The sequence below is a fragment of the Echeneis naucrates genome, chromosome 16 (genome assembly GCF_900963305.1).
Source record: "Echeneis naucrates chromosome 16, fEcheNa1.1, whole genome shotgun sequence".
NCBI lineage: Eukaryota > Metazoa > Chordata > Actinopteri > Carangiformes > Echeneidae > Echeneis > Echeneis naucrates.
The window spans coordinates 5012015-5031419 of NC_042526.1; the positions used below are offsets into that span (position 1 = coordinate 5012015).

Consider the following 19405-nt stretch of genomic DNA (forward strand, 5'->3'; position numbering starts at 1 on the left):
TGGTGGGTTGTGGCTTCTGTCAAGGAAACAATGGGCTACTTGATTATAACCTCTTTGCAGTTTGACCAGAACCTCTATGGTTGTAAAATCACTGGCTAGTATAGCATTGACGCAATGATCATTTTAAAGGGGGTTTTCAACGTTGTCGTTGAAGTGAAGAAAATAATGTACATTTCAGCCTTCTACTGTGTATTGTCAAATTTCCAGTAACTGTAACTTGCCCTTGGTGTAAATATATAAACAGACAAATTAGTGTACCTGTGGTTCAGATTATTTAAAGCATATTATTTGTTTTGCCGAACTGCTACCTTTATATCTCTATCCAGGGTAGAACGCTTTGCATAGACAGAAAAAAAACCCAAAACCCCAGATACAATTATACTGTGTTTGCATAGGAACCCTCCATCAGTGTGTGTGCCAGAGTTTTGTTAACCAAACAAGTCCACAAAGTATTTTTTGTGTTTCATCAGAGCTACTCTTTTTCGTTGTGATATCAATCAGCACATTTGGACAAGAATGGTGTAACAGAGGAGATCCAGATAAACAACTGAGGGATTCCACAATATTAATGTTGTCTTTTGATAGAATGTCTAAAAGCAAACCAGTGTGTAAACTCACACCTCAGATGATGAGATGGATGTAAAATAAGTCAATTTATAAGTCTTGTCACTCTTAAATCTTTCTTTAACATGAATACATAACTTATTTCATGCCTTCATTTTTATAATCTCAAAGAGCAACAGAGACATTTATCACTGTCTATCTCAGACAGTTACACAGACCATTTGTTTGATGTCAGCTTACATGTTCTTAATACATATAGAGGAAGAAAACAATTTATCTTTATAGTATATCCCCCTTGTCAAAATGTATAAAGAAGTATATGCAATGTTGTTCCACATCCTGAACTCATAAAAGAGCCCTGGATACACAACACTATTACTCTACACGTATCCTTACCGTGGTCTCGTCCTCATGCAGCACCTGATCGTAGCCGCTGAGCGCCACACAGAAAATGATAGCTGTGACGTCCTCAAAACAGTGGATCCATTTCTTCCTCTCTGACCTCTGACCTCCCACATCAAACAGCCTGGTGGCCCCACAGATACAGATGTGAATAAATGTGCATGTATACAGAGATGGGTATTTACATAAAAGTATTTTACATGTATCATGTTCTGGCTGAATTAAACAATATCTTTCCTTCATGGTCCTTTACAGACACTGCTCAAGTTTTACACTTTATGTGATCTTTATGTGATTTTGAATATATCCAATTTGAATATAGAACAATCTAAGTTGTTAAAATTGCTCAGGAACCTTCGCACAGAATGAGGTACACTGGGCAGCTGTAGCGTTCCTCTGACCTTTGATCAGTTCAGTCTGTGAATGTCTTGTATGGATAAGAAAGCATTAATCTAAATGGGTATTGAGACTGCGGTTTGTTCCACATTCAAAGTACAACTCGCAATCTTATGAGGAAACCAATCGAGCTAAATCTGTAGTGCGAACACTTCATATCTTCTTAATATGGGAATGTTCACTTTCTCATGAAAAAGTTCTATTTTTGTGTCAATTTGAACAACGTTCTGATGTGTTGGGTCTCATGGCAGCTGGTTTATACCCGGTGGAATACTATTGTCTCCCATTCACTGCCTGACAATATTTAGGCTTCACACAAAATATACCCAGCACTCCACCTACTCCAACAGCGGAAAACATAGGTTAGCATAACCAACATTTCTCTGCATGCTTATCTAACCCTGAGCCTAACTGAATGAGGGTATCTGATCAACTGCAGTGCGTGTAAATAACACTGAAAGTAAGAGGAAACACAAAAGAAACATCAGTTGAACAAGAGGGGAAACGATAACATAATTTAATTAGAGGTCTGGACAAGATTCCTCCTTTCTTTCCTCTCCTCCTTCCATTCACTAATGCCTCTCTTCCTCTACCATAAGTCCCATAGCTCCAGACAGTAACTGAATCAGATCTCATTAAAAGAGCAGACAATCATAAATATAGACACACGTTTAACGCATTTAATCTTATTAATTACAGACTGCAGTTGTTTCAATATGCATGGATAGAGAGGCAGACAGATAGACGGATAAAGGGAGTGATGGTGACAGTAAAAGAGAAATATGCCATTAAGAATGACATTGTCAAGAGCTATTACTGACCTGAAGTGAAGGTTTTTGAAGGTGAAGTGTGTTTCAACAATGCCTGTGGTCTTCACTCGGGTCCTCAGGATATCTTGCTCTGTCGGCTGGTAGTCTGCTGCACCAATCCGATCTAGGCTGTCTAGGTAGCTGCACACAAAACAGAAAATCAGCTACCATAACAAGGCATGGCTGGCCTGTCAAGCTTTGAATTTGAAACTGTGATGACAATCCTGCGAGGATGCATGGAACTTGGTGGATGTGTCTTTATATAGCTTTTCCAAAGTGCAGAAGTACAATGTAAGGATCAAACTGTGCTCTAATGTCTTCTGTTATTAGCATGTCTCAGTAGTTTATAACATACACAAGAAACTGGATGGCAGAAGCGAAAGAAACTGTGCAAACTGATGTGCAAAGGTCCTTGATGAATGCTGTGTGTTGTTACAGGATTTGACTTGCTCTTTACTGGATTTTCAGAAGTTTATATTTTAAGCTAGTTTCACAGAAGACAGGTTTTTCACACACTGTTTTGTACTCAAACTAAAAGCTTTGTGTCATTGGTTGATGAGGATGACTTTCCCTGTATTTGTACAAAGCTACAATCATCGTCATGTATGTTGTCAAATGGTTTGACAAGATGCTCAGAGCAGCGAAAAGATATCCTTTGGAGCTCAGCCTCAGATCCACCAGTACCTTAATACATTTCACATCTATTGTAGAGTTTTCTGGTCACACAGATAGAGTAGGAGTATGATTACATCAAATGGATGTATCGGCATTCAAGTGTAAACTAAATAAGGTATGCTATGGCTCAGGTAGACTTTCCAGTTAACATTACATAACAAGCACAATGAGACATCCACCCACTGGGTTGCTGTCATTAATAATGATAGTAAATGTGCTTCTCTTTCTTCCTGCTTCCCCCTATCGACTGCATTCTTTTCACCTCGAGAGAACAACGTTGCAAAAATGTATAATTTCTGACAATTTATACATTTAATAAAGTTGATTTAAGCTGTTTTCCATTTCCTTAAATCTGACTGTTTTGATTTAAATAAAATATTTAGGAGACACATTAATGACAAATCAAATTTTCATCATCATTGTTTCCACATAAAAAAAAAAAGAAAAAAAAAAAAGTCCTGTCTCTCCATGATACTTACACAATCAATGAATCAAGGCAGTCTGTTCTATTTGGCATGTAAGATAGAGAAACAAACTAAGTTAAAACACTGAGTATCTACTTGATAACTGGTGAGAAAGGGAAGTAGGTAGGCGAGATGACTCTGTTCAGTTATGTAATGGAATATCCCTGGAAGTGGATCTTTATTTTTTAATGCAGAGGTATAAATCAAATAATCCTGAAGAGCACAGTTACAAGAGATTCTTTTTCCTGGACATAACTGTATCTCTGGAACAATGGAGGAGCATTTAAAGATGGCAGCAGGGCAACCTTAAGGTTTAAAATGAGACTGGATGGGTGTGTGTGAGAAAGATACATTCTGATCATCCCTTGCTTACTTTTGCTATTACGTCAAGTTATAATGGTGCTATGATTCCTCGAAGGTTTTATCCTTTGCATATTTTTGTTCTAAACTTTCCTTCTGAAATTCAGGGCAGAGTGAAGTCTTGGCAGCTGGTTTTTTCAAATAATTTTTCCACACAACAGCTTTTCAGACATTGGTATTCTCAGCCAGCAGAGTTGGGCTGGCAGTCAGCTGGTGAGGTAGAAGTGCAGAAGAGAATATTATATACCCACATCATGCATCCATCTAGTGTAATGGATGTTTTTGATTTATAGATTGGTGAGAGTGTTGTTGGAGAGCTTTTAAATGGATAAAGTTCCTTCTAAGAGCATGAGAGAAATAGAAAAGGAGATATTGGGCTGATGCTACCAATAAGTAGTTGCTACACACACCCCAGTAAAGACACATATCTCACTTTTACATAGCTTCGGTGGTAAGAACTATTGATTGCGCAGAAAAGGATATGGGTTAGATTGGGGCTAGTAACAGTGAGATAATGATGACTGAAAGGACGCAGACAAAAGGAGAGTATTTTTTGAACTGTTGGAGGTTTTTACATTTTAAATTAAAAATAATTTTAAACAGGTAGCAGACTGTAAACAGATCTGTCTACTGCACTCATAGAAAAGCACTGGGCTCGGAGATGACCATGAGCTGCAGCCCAAATGCTGCTCCCACTTTTACAGTGCCATTCTCCAGTTCTTTAACTGAGTAAATGCTGTACACTTCTCTTCATAATCAAATATACTTCATTACTTGTGAGGGTGCCAACCCGACAGTTAAAATATTAGTCACCTGTAATTTTTTTTTTTATTCCTGATATAGGCTGTGCAAATTTTCAGAAAATGTATTTTGTCATGTCAGTTTTTTGAGAATCTATTAACATCTGAAAATGTTAATAGGCTACAGTGAAATTTGCCACAATTTTTTGAGCTTACGGTGTAGTTGTCACTCTGACCTTTACCACCACAGGAGGTTGAACCCTCCCTGAACAGAAGCAGTCTGACCATCTTGTTCGCTGTTTGTTCCCAACCAATCACCATTCATTGAAGTTATTTTGACATGAATGCAGAGTAGCACAAATGCTAGCATTAATATAAGTGTGCAGGCTGGTTTGTGGCTGGCATACAGTTTGTGGACCACCACAGCATTAGTCTTTTTGCCTCATCCTGACATGAATCTTTATGGTGCACTAAGTGAATTAATACAAGACCCCAGTGTATGCTTGTCTCATTTCCCAGGTGATTTGCAGTATTATAGACTCCTACTGAAAGAATCTGAGGCACAAAAAGGAGACAACCAGAGTGAATGTTGTCTGAGAGTTGATAATGACTGTGGTGAGTGCAGTCCTGTGTTTTCAGCACAAGAAAGCTACTGAGTTCTCCTGACAAGCTGTGATATTCAATGCCACCCCCTCAACAGTCTGCAAGTGCACACATGCTCCACCCCTCCCTCTGTCAGAGACTCTTTTGCCTACAGTTTTGGTAACGTATAAAAAGACTCATCATGCTGACCGCTAATTAACATCAACTAAAACAGTGACATGACGCTAAAGTGGTCCAGTAGTCTTTAGTGCCAAGTTAGAGCACAAACATATTGATTACTCACTGTATTAACTCAAGTGCAATGACCCTACATTATCCATTTACATTGGCAAGTGGTTCACCACAGAAGTAAAATCCATCAAGCCAGGGCAACAAATCATAATGGTGCTGCCTGTCAAGCCTACATTTATTGCATCGTAAAAAAAAACAAAACTGTCCTTAATATCCACACTGTATATTTGAAAGTTCATGCAAAATAGATTTTGACAGAGCAAATATCTAAAAATTATATGCTTCGAAAAGCAGCATATACTAATGAAATATACATTAAAATAGGCTCAGCTGTCCAGCTTTATGGCTGTTGCTAAGTAACCATCTTTTAGATGTTTAGACTTCTCCCCTGCTGTGATGTTCTGACACAAATTTTATAACTAGCACTTGTCACTTCTAAAGCCGCTGCACCAACATGACGCAACATGATACAATCTGGCCACAATATAAAAGGGACCTGAATCGGCAGTGGAAAAAGCTGTCATGGCTTCGCCGTGTTAAGAGGAAAATAATTAACTTGGGATATTTCATGCTAACAATCCACAAACCTGAGAAGCTAATGGAACTTATTAGGTGCTATAGAGCTGACGAAAGTAGCTGTGAATTACAATATGTTAAGATGTTCAATGGTGCTACTTAACTGGCTGCAACAGATGCTGGGGAATCAGTATCTTAGCAAAATCGGATGTTAAGTCAATTTGTCTGGTGTTTAGCTACAATTCAGCAACGAAACAGGTATACTCAGATCACCTGCTATTAGTGTGCACTATGCACTTGATTAACATCATAATGTATTGCAATGCAATAAACCAAATGCAACAAGGCCACACTTATAACCAGAATCCATTTAACTACTTCATCTGGCATTTGAATGTTATTGTATATATATGGAGCCAAGTGGGTCCTTCTCTCCGCTGTGTGACCAAAGGCAGGGATGTAAATCATAAACAGAGCATATGTGTATTGTGGTAAATAGGTCAGTATATGCAAGGCATTTGCACACAGAGAGAGCACAGTGGCTTTGGAGAGTATTTGCCCCTCTCAGCAGACAGCTTTCTGCTTTCAATGTCATAAAAGACTAAATTACATGCAGGCGCGATTACTGACAATCAGCAGCACCAACAAACACCTCCTACCATAACTTCCTTCACTAAACGCCAAAATACTGATGTAGGTCAAACACCTGACAACCCGAAAGACTGACAGTGTCATAACTTCACACATGCATCACACAGAGACGCACAAACACACTCAAATTGAGTGTGGTCTGATCACGTGATATCTGTCCTATTAGTTCGTTGGAAGGTTGGCCTGTTCTGCTCCACAGGCCACAACATAATAGGAAGTGTGCATTAATCTTTAAAGTGACATTTAACACAGACACACAAATGGGCAGTCACAAACACACAGACGGGTTTAATATACACACACGGCAGATGTTATTTGAGTTAATTAACCGCATGTAAATGCTGAAATAACTCTTTCCAAGATGTCTACCATGACGACAAATGACGCACACTTCTTGCTTTTATCATTTTGGGGGTTCTCATTGCAGTTTTCTTTGCCTTTTAAGTCCTACTTTTCCTGCAGTCTGTATCGTTTGAGCATGTTGTGTTTCAATATGTTTGTATTTTATTCTTTTAAGTCCTCATATTTAACTTTCTTTTCCTTATCTCTATGTGCTCTCACCACATAATTCGTGTCTTATCTCCTTCTGTCTGTTCTGATGTTCCCTTCTTGCATCACTCTGTTACTCTGTTTCATGTTGCCCCTGTTTAAATTAACTTTGTTTCTCATTCATTTAAGTGAAAGAATCCCATCGAAGAGGTGCTATTGCAGTGACCCTATCTATAGATTTTGAATCTATTTATTTTAGGCATTTATTGAGTTAACTACAATACCATTGCATTTTACCTTTAATTAAACAATAACAAACCAAAAAGTAACCTTGTTTAAAATAATATATGAAATGGGGTTTGATGTTCCAGACATGACAAGTATTGTTGCTATAGTTACCTTTGGGATGGAGGATGGACTGTCAATCTGAAAATATCCAAGTCAAAGTCTCACTGACAAAAACATATTTCAATAGTATCTCCCCTCTAATAAATTCATATAATTATGTTTTAGTTTTTTTTTTTTCAATAAAAGCACAAGAACAACAACAAAAAAACAAAAATACCATGTTGTCTGGCTTATACAAACAATATTTCCTCCATCCATGTTGTAGCCTGCTGTGTGAAGGAGGTGCATGGTATGTGAAATACACATGGAAACATAGGCAAGTGACTCCCTCCATAATTCATCTGCAATTTATCTTCATGTCGCTCGGAGTAATTCCTCTGGATGTATGTTACACAATTAAACAAGGGCTACACACACAAATATGCCACTTGAGGGTGATAACTCCCCCACCCATTTTCTCTCCTTGTGTTTTCCCTCTCCACCCACACAAGCACTCAGCGTACATCAAGCCTGGTGCTTTCAATAGTGATTGGCTGTGTATCTAAATAGCGTAGTGCATGATTTAGAAGATTTTAAATAAACAACGACGTGTATATCTGTGTTTATTGTAAGTGGGTGGATTGGAAGGGCTAATGAGGGATCTATTGATCTGGACTGCACACGCACACACGCACACTCACACACACACACAGCTGAATTAGTGATATGGTACTTCTGTGACTGCAGTACAAACATTACAGATTTCAGAACATACAGCTTTATTTTCCCACTTGTTCACTTAAGACGTGACTCAATGTTAGCTCTCAACCAGTAAAAGCTGGTAAATGTGCTCAGTTTCTAAAATGATGCTAATTATTAGATGAGCATAAGTCAGAACAAAATTCAGGAATTAGAAGAAGACAGAATGACAGAATGAGTGTCATTTGGTTGTGAAGGAGCTGCAGGATTTTCAGATAAACTTTAGCTCAAAATAAATGTTTGTTACATTTGCACAAACTTTGACGTAACTCAAATTGAGTAACACTGCTCAGTCCTAACACATCAGCACCTGTGTCACCTCAAGACCTCAGGACGGACCTACCCACGGACCAAGAAAAACAACCCCACCCTGTGAGGGAATGAATCAAATGGTGTAAAATGAGTGGAAACAAGGAAGGGTACCAACTAGACGAAGATCTTGACAAAATTATCGAAGCCACCCTAGCAGGGACAGCTGAGCAGAAAGTCAATACTCTCACAACAATAATATACAGAGGTTTGGAATCCCTCCAAGCTTCACTGCAGTGGGTGTCTACATAACAGGGCAATTCCAACCTCCTCTGTCATCCATACTTGAGGAATTAAAGGTTTCAAAGCTCAGAGTTGTAACAAAATACAGAGACTCCCAGGATGAACAAGTCAGACATGCAGGTGTCATCGCAAGATCAGGATGCAAGTGCACAGCTGACTCATCTGTTGCAGAAGGAAGGAAGACAAGGTCTTGGAACTTCCCATTTCCAACAGGGGGGGGAGGCAGGAACCAGTGACAGAGAGCCGTCATCCAGGAGGAGGATGAAGTTCAAGGGCTGTGGAACTAGCTTCCCAAGGAACCTGGACCAAACGGGAACGCCCCAAGAGGAAGATCACTTGAGTGGACATATGGAGCCTGGAGCCGTTCCGCATCACCTTCCTGCTGAGATCAGTGTGTGACCCACCCCTGACCCCAGCAAACATGCACAAGTGGGGCATGATAGAGTACCCATTGAACAAGCTTTGTCGGGAGAGGGTCATCTTGTCTGGGTGTGAAACACGACTCACCCAAGGAAGATACAGGATGGTGCCATGACAGGTGCTCATGACCTTAGAGCAGGAGGGAAGCAAGAAACGCCAACCACCTCGTAAAACAACATCAATCCAGATTGTCAGGGAGATGGAAAAGCTACCAACCTCAGCAAAAACAAGGAACAGTCTGCTACAAAAGACCCAATCATGGGAAATGAAGGTTGACCTGAAAGACTGCAGTTCCCCTAGATTGTCCAGATGTGGTACTGTGGTCTGAAGAGGCAAAAAAGATCATTCTCATAGAACTTACAGTCCCACAGGAAGAGGGGTGTGAACAGGCTTTCAAAAAAAGAACGCCAAATACCAAGACCTTCTGCATGACTGCAGGGTAGAAAGGATGGCAAGCATGGCTGTTCCCAGTCGAGGTCAGCTGTAGAGGATTCCAAGCCCAGTCAGTGTGAAGAATGCTCACAGCCATTGGAATGACAGGGAAGGAGAGAAAGACAGCAACTCGCAGGATGGGGGAGGCAGCAGAAAGAGCATCTTGCTGGTTATGTAGCAGGGAGAAGAGTTAAACTGGAAGCCAGGAGGAGGACAGTGAATTGGCAACCACTGCCGGCCCACCACCAGTTAAGGGTTAAGGGTCGAATACCCAATGAACAATGGGTACCACCTGATGACATCAACTCCTCCAGGTCAACTCTCACTCACACTCACTTAGGGTGAATGAAGTGGAAGCATCTTCAGATGTATTTGTAATATCTCTCTCTCTCTCTCTCTCTCTCTCTCTCTCTCTCTCTGTATATATATATATATATATATACACACACATACATACACACACACACACACACACACACACACACACAAACAAATGACAACATGTACATACTACTGTGCTGAATCGTTGAGCTGGTACTCTCGGGCACGGCTGAAGCACTCCTGAATGCCAGAGTCAGACCACAGGCGCATCATGGCAGAGAGCAGCTCAGCAGAGTAAGGCTCTGTGTCTTCCATACGACTGACAACATCACACACCATCTTTGCATCCGCCTAGAGGTAACACAAAAGGAGAGGAAGCGGCAGGTTAGTATTCTAAATTGGCTCAGTAGGAAGAGGAGCTTTTGAATTAATCTAAAATTGCTGAATTGCTTAAACATAATTCAAATATCACCATGTTAATTGTGTAACATTAGTATAACAATTGTAAACAAACACAAAGTGACTGTCAGCCTGCACAAGAATGCATTTTCAGCAGTGTTCCTCTAGCTAAACAAAGATTATTTGTCCAAATGTAGTTCAACAGCACAAGAGGAAAACTGTACATGTGTGATAGAAAAGAATTTGAAATGATAAGAAATAGCAGAGAAGACAGCAAAGATGTTTAACCTGGAGTAGGGGGGTGGATATAGATGAAGGATACAAAGGAGAGAAATAGAAGATAACATTAACAGCAACAACAGAGGGGGATTACTGTTGGTGACAAGAACAAGATTAAGGGGTGAGAAAAGAATAAGAGCACTTTCGGCTCACTGTGGCTCATTTTGCTGCCTTCACAAGTCTTCACAAAAGAGTCATTTAAAATCCATGTGTCATCCAGACCCCGAGCCAGTGTGGTTAGGGTACAGAGTGAATCACAAAATTGCAGTTCATAGAGAGTCCTGAGTCAAAATTTTTATTTAATCATCATACTGTAATGTGGGAAAACCTTGGGGGAAAAAAAAAAACAAAAAACAAAAGCTTAACGAGCAGTTTTAAAAATCCTGCCTACGTGGCTTGGACAAAGGTAAAGTTCCATGTCTTTGTTTAGCTGCAGAAGGCCAAAGTGGGGGCCTTCAGTGACAGAGACTGATAGTCTGTGCTGAACTCCTTCCAGACAAAGAGACTGATAATTTAGTTGCTGGTAACTTGCATAACAGAAAAATAATCTGTGCCTTTCAAACTGAATGTGTGTGCTTGATACAGTAAGATAGTAAGAGTCCAGTCAGCCAAACAGTCGAGTCCCAAACTACATGTTCGCACTGAGCTATTTAAATGCATTATCTACTTGACAGCAAATAATTAACTGTTGGATTCACATTGTCAAATGGAATGTCATTAAGCAGGATAAAATTTATTCTTCAATTTCAATACTAATTTTGGTTAAATTCAAACAATAATTTGTGATTATGCAGGTCTATTTAATATAATAATTTCCTTTTCTTACCTTCTTTTCGTGTGCATAACTGTATTAAGAAGATCTTTGAAACTTCATTGTTGAATTTATATTAGTCACCCTGTGTTTATGGAAAATCTTTCTAGCCTCTGAGCTATGAGTAAACCTGCTGCAGAGGCCTCTGCCATTACCAACATTGTGTCTGAATCCAGCAGTGGACCCCCTCCCCCACTCTCCTTCGCTCTTTGCTGTTATTGATTTCTGTTCCTGGAACCTGCTTCTTCCTACATGATCATTCTTGCATATGGTAATATTTTTCATGCAATAAGGCCCTGACCTTTGTACATTATACCTTAGGCTGCTTCATAAGTTGGTAAAACTACAGAAAAATTTTCAAGCCTCACAATGTGCATACAAACTGCACAAAATACTAAAGTCTTAATGAAGAGAATAAGAGCTACAGGAAAACTGAAAGGGTCAATTCATCATGGTTGTTTTTCTCCGACAATTGTAATAGAAGGGAAAATGTGCAAGAATTTTATTTAAAATGTCTGTATATCTGTCCAAAACCTACTTTATATGGGACAATCATGGCAAATTCTTCATGTCTGTGAGTATGCAAATAACCTATCACAGAGGAGATAGATATTATGCCAAATCCAACTTTCAGAAATTTAGTTTAAGGAAAAACACACACTGTGGCCCTTAATGAGGACAATGTGTTATAAAAGGCCTCAGATTTGCTGCCTCTCCACTTAAGATACAAACATCTTTTATAAAAACTACCATTTTGTATCAAAACCACTGACTCAATATTGTTTGAGTTAGCAAGCTTGAATGACCAATGTGACAGTTCATCTGCTGTAACACAAATGAATCACACTTACAAACGGAGAGTTAGTGCAGTGTATACAGTTTCAGTCTATTTCTAGAAATCCAGTAGATGCAACATTGCTGTTAAGATTACCATGTCAGCAAAATGAAATGTATAACATTAGGTTGTGATGCTAGTGCAGTACAGTCGCATATAAATGTGCCCAAAACCAGTACAGCGCAGTATTAATCATTAGACTTTGTCAGAAAGAATTTAATAATTTTTCTTTTTTTCTTAACCAATGAAACAGTATAACATCAAGATAAGTGTTGTTATTCCCCTTACTGTAATTTTATCCAGACAATGTAATTAGATTGCACAGCACTCAGGCTGAAATTACAATAACTGCAGGCATGATGTGTTTGAGTTTCCACTGTCTCTAGAAATTTACAGAGTGCAAAGCAATCGGGAAGAGATAATAACAGGTCAGATGAGCTTGGAGATCAGACAGCATATGCAAATGTTCCTCCAGCATCACCTGGCAAGAAAGCTAATGTTGTGAAGAAAAGCTTCACTATCAGGCAATATGTTACATCCTTCCTTGTCTTTCTCTTTTCTATTGTTCTGATTTTTCCTTTATACCTTTACATATACAATATGCAAAGAAATGAGGTCTGCCGCTTTACTCGATTTTGTTTGTACTGGTTTAAAAATTGTCAATCAAACAACAGGATGTTTCAGTAGTGAAATATTTTTGGAGAGGAAAAATATTCCTGTGCTGACAACATGGGGCTGTACGCATACCATACGTTTGCTCGTTACATATTATTTAAAAACTATACATACAAAGTTTGGGGGAAGAGGAATTTTATTTCACATTTTGAACTCTAACTTCTGAACTACTTGGATAAAATGGCTCATATATCCAAAAGTCTGAGACCACTTTTCAATTTATACATACATGGAGTGCAGCAGCGCTCGGTGTCGGGACAGACTTTTATATACATTTCAGTGGGTTGCAAAAATAAATCCACTCATCTTCTGCTTGATAATGAAAAATGTGACTATTTTCCACAACAACTTCCCCTCAGCCCCCCACCATCCATCTCTCTCTGTTCTATTGTGGGGGTTGGAAACAGACTATTATGAAACAAGAGGGCAAAATGACCAGTCTTATTAATAGGATCATTAAAAGTCTGCTTGCTCTAAAGACAACTGTATTCAGACTTAGCTGTTGTAGTCAGTATAAATCTTAGGTCTTTTTGAGGTGATAACAGTGTGAGAAAAAAATCTTCCAAGAAAAGATGTGATTGGTTTGCCCTCACTCCAGTCAGGACTGTCTTTGGAAAAGGAGCTTTGGCACCAACGTCTATGAGCCACATTTAAATCACAGCAAGTCCATAATCTGATCTTTGACATGCTGAGACACCATGACAGCCCAAACATGGTGTCTTTCAAACCGTAAGCTGAAGCTCTGCCCATCTGCTGTCCTCTGCTCGGCATTGATCCCACTTGAAGGGATATGAATTGATGTAAATGCGTTTCAGCAAGGGGTAAAGCTCAGTTCCAGCTTCCTTTCTGCTGCTGATGCCCTGTCCTCTCTGACAGCTGCTACATAATGTCTGATAGGGAATGAAAGATTGCATGTGTGTCTACATCTGGATATGAGTGAGGGGAAAGTACAAGAGCTGGGTCTTTTTGTTTGTGTGTGTGTGTGTCTGTGTGTAGGTGCGTGCATGTTTCCGGACAAAGTGTGTCATAGTTTAAGTGCTGGGCAGTGAGCCACAGACACACTTAAGACCCACAGCTAAAGCCAGGGACAGTGTCTAAACAGACATATTGGAAGGCACAGAATCAGTATGTAAGTGTGTGTGCTTGTGTTTGTGTGTGCGTGTGTGTTTCAGCCTGCATGAAACCACGCACAGATGCTCATTATTTTCTTTTGAAGCCTGTTTTGTTCTCAACTCCATCTTCTATACATAGACACACACACAAGAAACTCAGACAGTAATTATCTCCTAACCTTTGACCAGTTTAACTTTCCACAGACATAATTGAGCCCATTTATATGATGGGTATGAAACACTAAATGTACACAAATACCAGTGTATAAAAATAAAAAAGATCTAACTATAAAAGAGTATTGCAATTTTTATACTAAAACAGCCATTTTAAAAACTGCATAATGATGTATAGTGTATTCAGAAAGTGTTTCACATTTTGTTTTGTTACCTTCATCAGTCATACACTCAATATAACATACAGACTTAATACACTTCAGAAATGTTTAGTTTAGTTTTTAAAACCCTTTGCTATGACACTGCCATTCACCATTGCTGATGATCTTGAAATGAGGTTTGCAGTTTGTGATCAGTCTGCTGCTTTAATAAACTATTTTCACTTGGATTTTTTTCCAGACTTTAAATTGAACATTTTCCAACATGGCTATAACTTATTTCCTGATGACACACTGCTATATTGTCCAGACTTTTCCTGTTCTGGGTCTACATTGGACGTATGTGCATACATAAGCAAGTTTCTGCAACTCTACAGCTCAGATGGAAATCCAAAGGGTAACCTGCAGATAACTTTATGGCTTTATGAGAGCACTTAGCAGGTACAAGCAGGCACAATCAGGTACAAGCAGGTCCATAAGGTGATAAAAAAAAAAAAAAGTTACTGCAAAGATCAGACTGTCTGCAATAAGAAGTGGCCATCACTATGACTCAAAAACAATGGACTTGAATTGTGATTTGCTCATCCACCCAAAGTCTGCTGCCAGCTGCAGGAATTTTATCTGCCTCATCCAACCCTTACTGACCAACTCTTATCATCACTGGTTCATTTTCATTATCTAATAATAAAAATAATAATAATCCTCATTACAGTAGGTAAATCAAGTTTCGATTGAACAGCTATTTCTCAAAATTAATCATCTTGACACTAAACACTGAATGAAATGATATTACCATAAGCTTGAATGATTGAGGGCTTCCAAGGTATCAAATGAGTAATGTGTTGGATCAAAACATATAAAAGCTCATTTGACTGTAAACCAACAAAATTAACTCCCTTACAGCTGTTTGTTTAATCACACATTCAGAAATATGGGCCTCGGCTGGGCGAGCTATGTAAAGTGCTGAATTTGTTCAGAGGTTTTGATAAAGCTCTGAACTCTGAATTCTGAATTCAATGGCATTGATGTTGAGATGGATGTGATTATAAATGCAAGTGTTTGACTTATTAAGTCAACAGATAGAATAGATAGTTTTCAATTTCAATTTTTTTATATAAAAAGTAAAGCAAGCAACTGATACTCAGGCTTAATTGATTGTATGAGTTCCGGATTTTAGATCAGTATTGGTTTAAAAAAAAGTGTATTACTGCATCCTGATATTATGTTATAGTGGATATCAATATGGCCAAACAAAGAAATGTACAGTGCATATAGAACAATCATCAATCAGAGTCAAATCTAGTGTCATATTATGTGTGCTATATGTTAAAAATGAAAAATTCTGCATAATTCATGGCAGTACCTTTAGTGATAAAGCAGTGTGCATGGACAGAGAAGAGAAGATCAATATATAGATAGACGTCAAAGACAACACACCAGTCTCATTTGTTTTGAAGTTGTTATGTATGAAGGAACACAGACACAAACAGCATCTATGATCTATCAGAACTATCCATGAAAAAAGACAAAAAGGCAAATGAGTATGTATCAACAAAGAATGTAAACCATGAGTCTGCTTGTGACGTCACATTGATTAACAGCCAATCAGATATTAAAAAGGAAAAACTCTGAATATTTCATTCCTCTTTTCCTCTCCCATCCTTCCATTGTTTTTGCTTCTATTTTTGTGATTCAGTTTACTTTTTAAATCATTTTATTTATCCTTCTTGTCAGTCACACACCTAAACCACCCCTAAACCCTTTTCCTCTAATTGTCTAACCTTTATTATTCCTCCTATAGACAGGCATGACGTCACTGTGAATACAGTTGCCCACAAACTCGACAGTGACAAATAAGCATGGACACATTTGAATATTAAACACACACACACATCACATCGTTCGTCTCTGCTCCCTCCGCACACTCCTGTATTCTTTCTACCCATCACTTCTTTTTATTATTTCACCTCATTACCATTTCTTCTCCTTTTCTTCCTCCTCTGTCATTTGCTGGTGCACCCCACCCTCTTGCTGTTTTTTTTTTTTCTTTTTTCGCACCTCTCTCTCTCTCTCCCTCCTCCGCGTCATGTGACTCAACTGCAGTTGCCATGGTGACCATCCTCATTTCCCAGGAATGCAATCGTGTCTCCTTCTCTCTTTCTTTTTCTGCCCTTCCCAAGCATTCTGCGGCACCATCCTCTGCCGCCTTTCCACCTTCTTTTTTCCTCTCTCCTCTTTTGATTCTCTCTGAATATATAATTGAGAAGAAGTATCAACATATTTAAACAGGCACTTCATTTACTGCATCATTCCTTATTTTCAATTCAACTCATGTTATTGATACACACCTTCAGCTGCCAAGCTAAAGCCAAGGCATTTTGAGGAACACACACTGCCTCCATCACCTTCTCTCCCCATCTCTGCCTTTGTCTCTCCCCCTCCCTCCCTCACACGCCGTAGCAGTTTCTGAATAATGGAAGTGATGAAAAATTTAATTGTTGTTCAGCCTTCCTGTAGACTGTCCCAAACACTTGTCTATACAGGCACGCACGTGAATATTTGTGCGTGTAGGTCCATCCCTTGCGCCACTGGAGCTTCCGTTGCCTCCTTCACAGCGCATCCTGCAACCACACCCAGTATGCCAGACACACAAACACACACACATACATGCAGGCATGCACACCCTTAAAAAAAGAGGTGGTGGATATGGGGCATGTACAATATGCGCTGAGTGGATCGTTAAAATATACTTAGTCAACAGCAACATGAGAGCACAGTAAAACATCAATCATCCTGTCCCCACCTCAACCCCAAGAGACACGAAAAAAGATGGAGAGAGAAGAAATGCAAGCATGCTTTCGGCATGTAATCCTCAGCACATGTGAGTTTGTGACCACCACAGCGAACGGTGGATGTGCAGTGGGCATGAGCCCACAACAATCGCATCATGAGCATGTGTTCAAAACCTTAAGCCTCTGATCTCTGTTCTGATTTTAATTTGAAAAGCTCATCTCTGCTGGGAGTACTGCTTCACTGTGCATTTAGTAGCTGTTTGGAGAAAGGGTGAGCAACCAATTTGCTGAATATCTGCTTCATCATCCATTCTGCAGGCAGCAAACAATGCATCCATCTTCTAGCAATAGCTGAAAAAGGATTCAGAAACATTTGAATCAAATTCCTATCAGAATCAAGACAAATATTTACTCCATATTGTCTTGTGGAATTGGACACTGAGCTTGCCTACATTTCACTTTTTTTGGTTCATTTCTTAACACCAGTAATTTGATCTGTTCTTACACAAGGATGAGTATAACAAAGAATGCCTGAGAACACACACAGTAGCTTTGTCGAATTATGTTACCATGGAACTGAGGATTTACCTTTTTCGCTCTCTCTTTCACAAACATAAACAAAAAGCTGTGCAATGCGTCTTAATAGGGACGTGTGGCTTTGCATGCATCGAGCACAACGCGCTCACCATGACAGAACCTACATTCAAGAAATCAACACATTCTCAGATGTGTGTACACACAATCAAACATTAACTAACAAGATTAAATTAATCATTTACCTGCAATTCCCATGACAGAAACACTCGTGCCAAACCTGGTGTAATTATTGGATGGCAGTGAAAAAGGGATCACGTGTATATTGGAAATAAGGCCTGTATGGCATCAAATCATTTCCTGAATACACCACGCACGCACAACAAACGTGGACACAGACCTATCCATGATGATCTCCATTTGCCTTCATCAAAAGCCATTCGAAAAAACAAGGGAATTCGGCGGCCCCCTCCCTGCCTAACATTGCTTCCACCATCTAAATTTGTTCTGCTCCAAACTGAGCTGTACAGTTTTATTATTTTATTATTAAAAAGAGCTCTCTGCTGGAGTCTGTACCGAAGCTGACCACATGCTGGTGGGTCTCTTTAGTTGAGGTTCCCATTTCGCTTGTTTACTCTGCAACATATAACTCTGATCCTCCCTTTCTTTGAAACACACACAAATACAAAAATATGATTTTTTTTTTTTTTCCTAAATATCATTCTCTTTATGGTAGTTTGGAAACACATGAAATTATGTTTTTTAAATCTAATAAACATTTAGCACAGTCATTGTAAGTCAATCTACTCATGTACACACACCCATCATTTCCTGTCATTTCCAGTCCTCCTGAGACGGTTTGAAAATGCATTTCTTAATTTTTAATATTTGTATATTGCCTATTTAATCTGCTTTGACCTTTTATGTATTTTATATTCACACCCTTCCTTTTCAGAGGAACCCAATTTCCCCATGGAAATCCATACATTTTGAAATTCTCTCCATACTTTTCTGTTATTCCTATCTCAGAGTTTTAGTGTTTTCAAGCTAATTCCCCCTCCTCTATCACTTTCTTTAACTGTCTTTGGAGTTTTATTCTTTCGCTCAATCTGCCTCCCTGTCACTCACTGTCTCTTTCTTCTCACACCTCATCTATACTTAGAACCAGGAGAAAGCTGTCACCCCCTGCTCTTTCAAAACACACCTCAAAGTCTATTGCTGAGCCACACACACAAATGTGCCATACTGACACGCATCAGAACACAGTGAATATTAAATAAACCCAGACGAAACATTAAATGAAAGTTGCATGATCAAACTTTGGAGAACTGAGCAGTACTAGAAATGAACTCACTCTCAGCACACCTCTGTACTTTGGCACATGGGAGTTGTTATATAAAGCAAAGATAAACAAGTGAAGAAGCACCACAATATTTAAGATAACAAGTAGTTCCCTACATTTAGGTGTTGGCTGTCTAGCAGTTTAGGAGTCTAATTATACACATTATAGATGTGTCTATTGCAATCATCCAAGCCAACCATCAGCGGTGCAGGGTTCTTAAATTATAATGATTCCTCCTCATCTGTGTTGGGCCAAAGTTCAGCAACGCCACAAGCCATTCGGTTCCTGTAGCTCTTGAAAAAGGATTACAGCATTTTTAAAGCAGAGAGAACTGCTTTTGATATTAAAGGGCTGGATTTCTAGGCTAAGCATAAGCCTATCGAGAGTGAATTCTTACTGTGTCTGTTTTGTCTCCTGGAAAAAGATGACCTAATCATGGAGACAGCAACTTTACGCTTTATTCCTATGCAAGTCAAGTCATTTCTCATTCAGGAGTTTAGTAATTCAAAAGGAAGAAGGCACAAACTACACTACACTTGCTTGAGCTAGCTACGGCGGTTCAAGGTAAAGCTTATCTTATAGA

The 19405-nt window shown here is 39.1% G+C and overlaps 1 protein-coding gene across 3 annotated transcripts in view; it reads right to left on the reverse strand.

Annotated features, from left to right (window-relative positions):
- The window catches only part of gnao1a (guanine nucleotide binding protein (G protein), alpha activating activity polypeptide O, a), a 69601-nt gene that overhangs the window by 13601 nt on the left and 36595 nt on the right, over window positions 1–19405 (reverse strand). For all 3 annotated transcript variants that reach the window (XM_029523912.1, XM_029523914.1, XM_029523913.1), the window contains exons 4-6: window positions 9902–10062; window positions 2184–2312; window positions 961–1090 (exon numbers count right to left, since the gene is read on the reverse strand). In XM_029523912.1, coding sequence (XP_029379772.1) covers window positions 961–1090; window positions 2184–2312; window positions 9902–10062 — 420 coding nt within the window. The remainder of the gene's footprint in view (window positions 1–960; window positions 1091–2183; window positions 2313–9901; window positions 10063–19405) is intronic.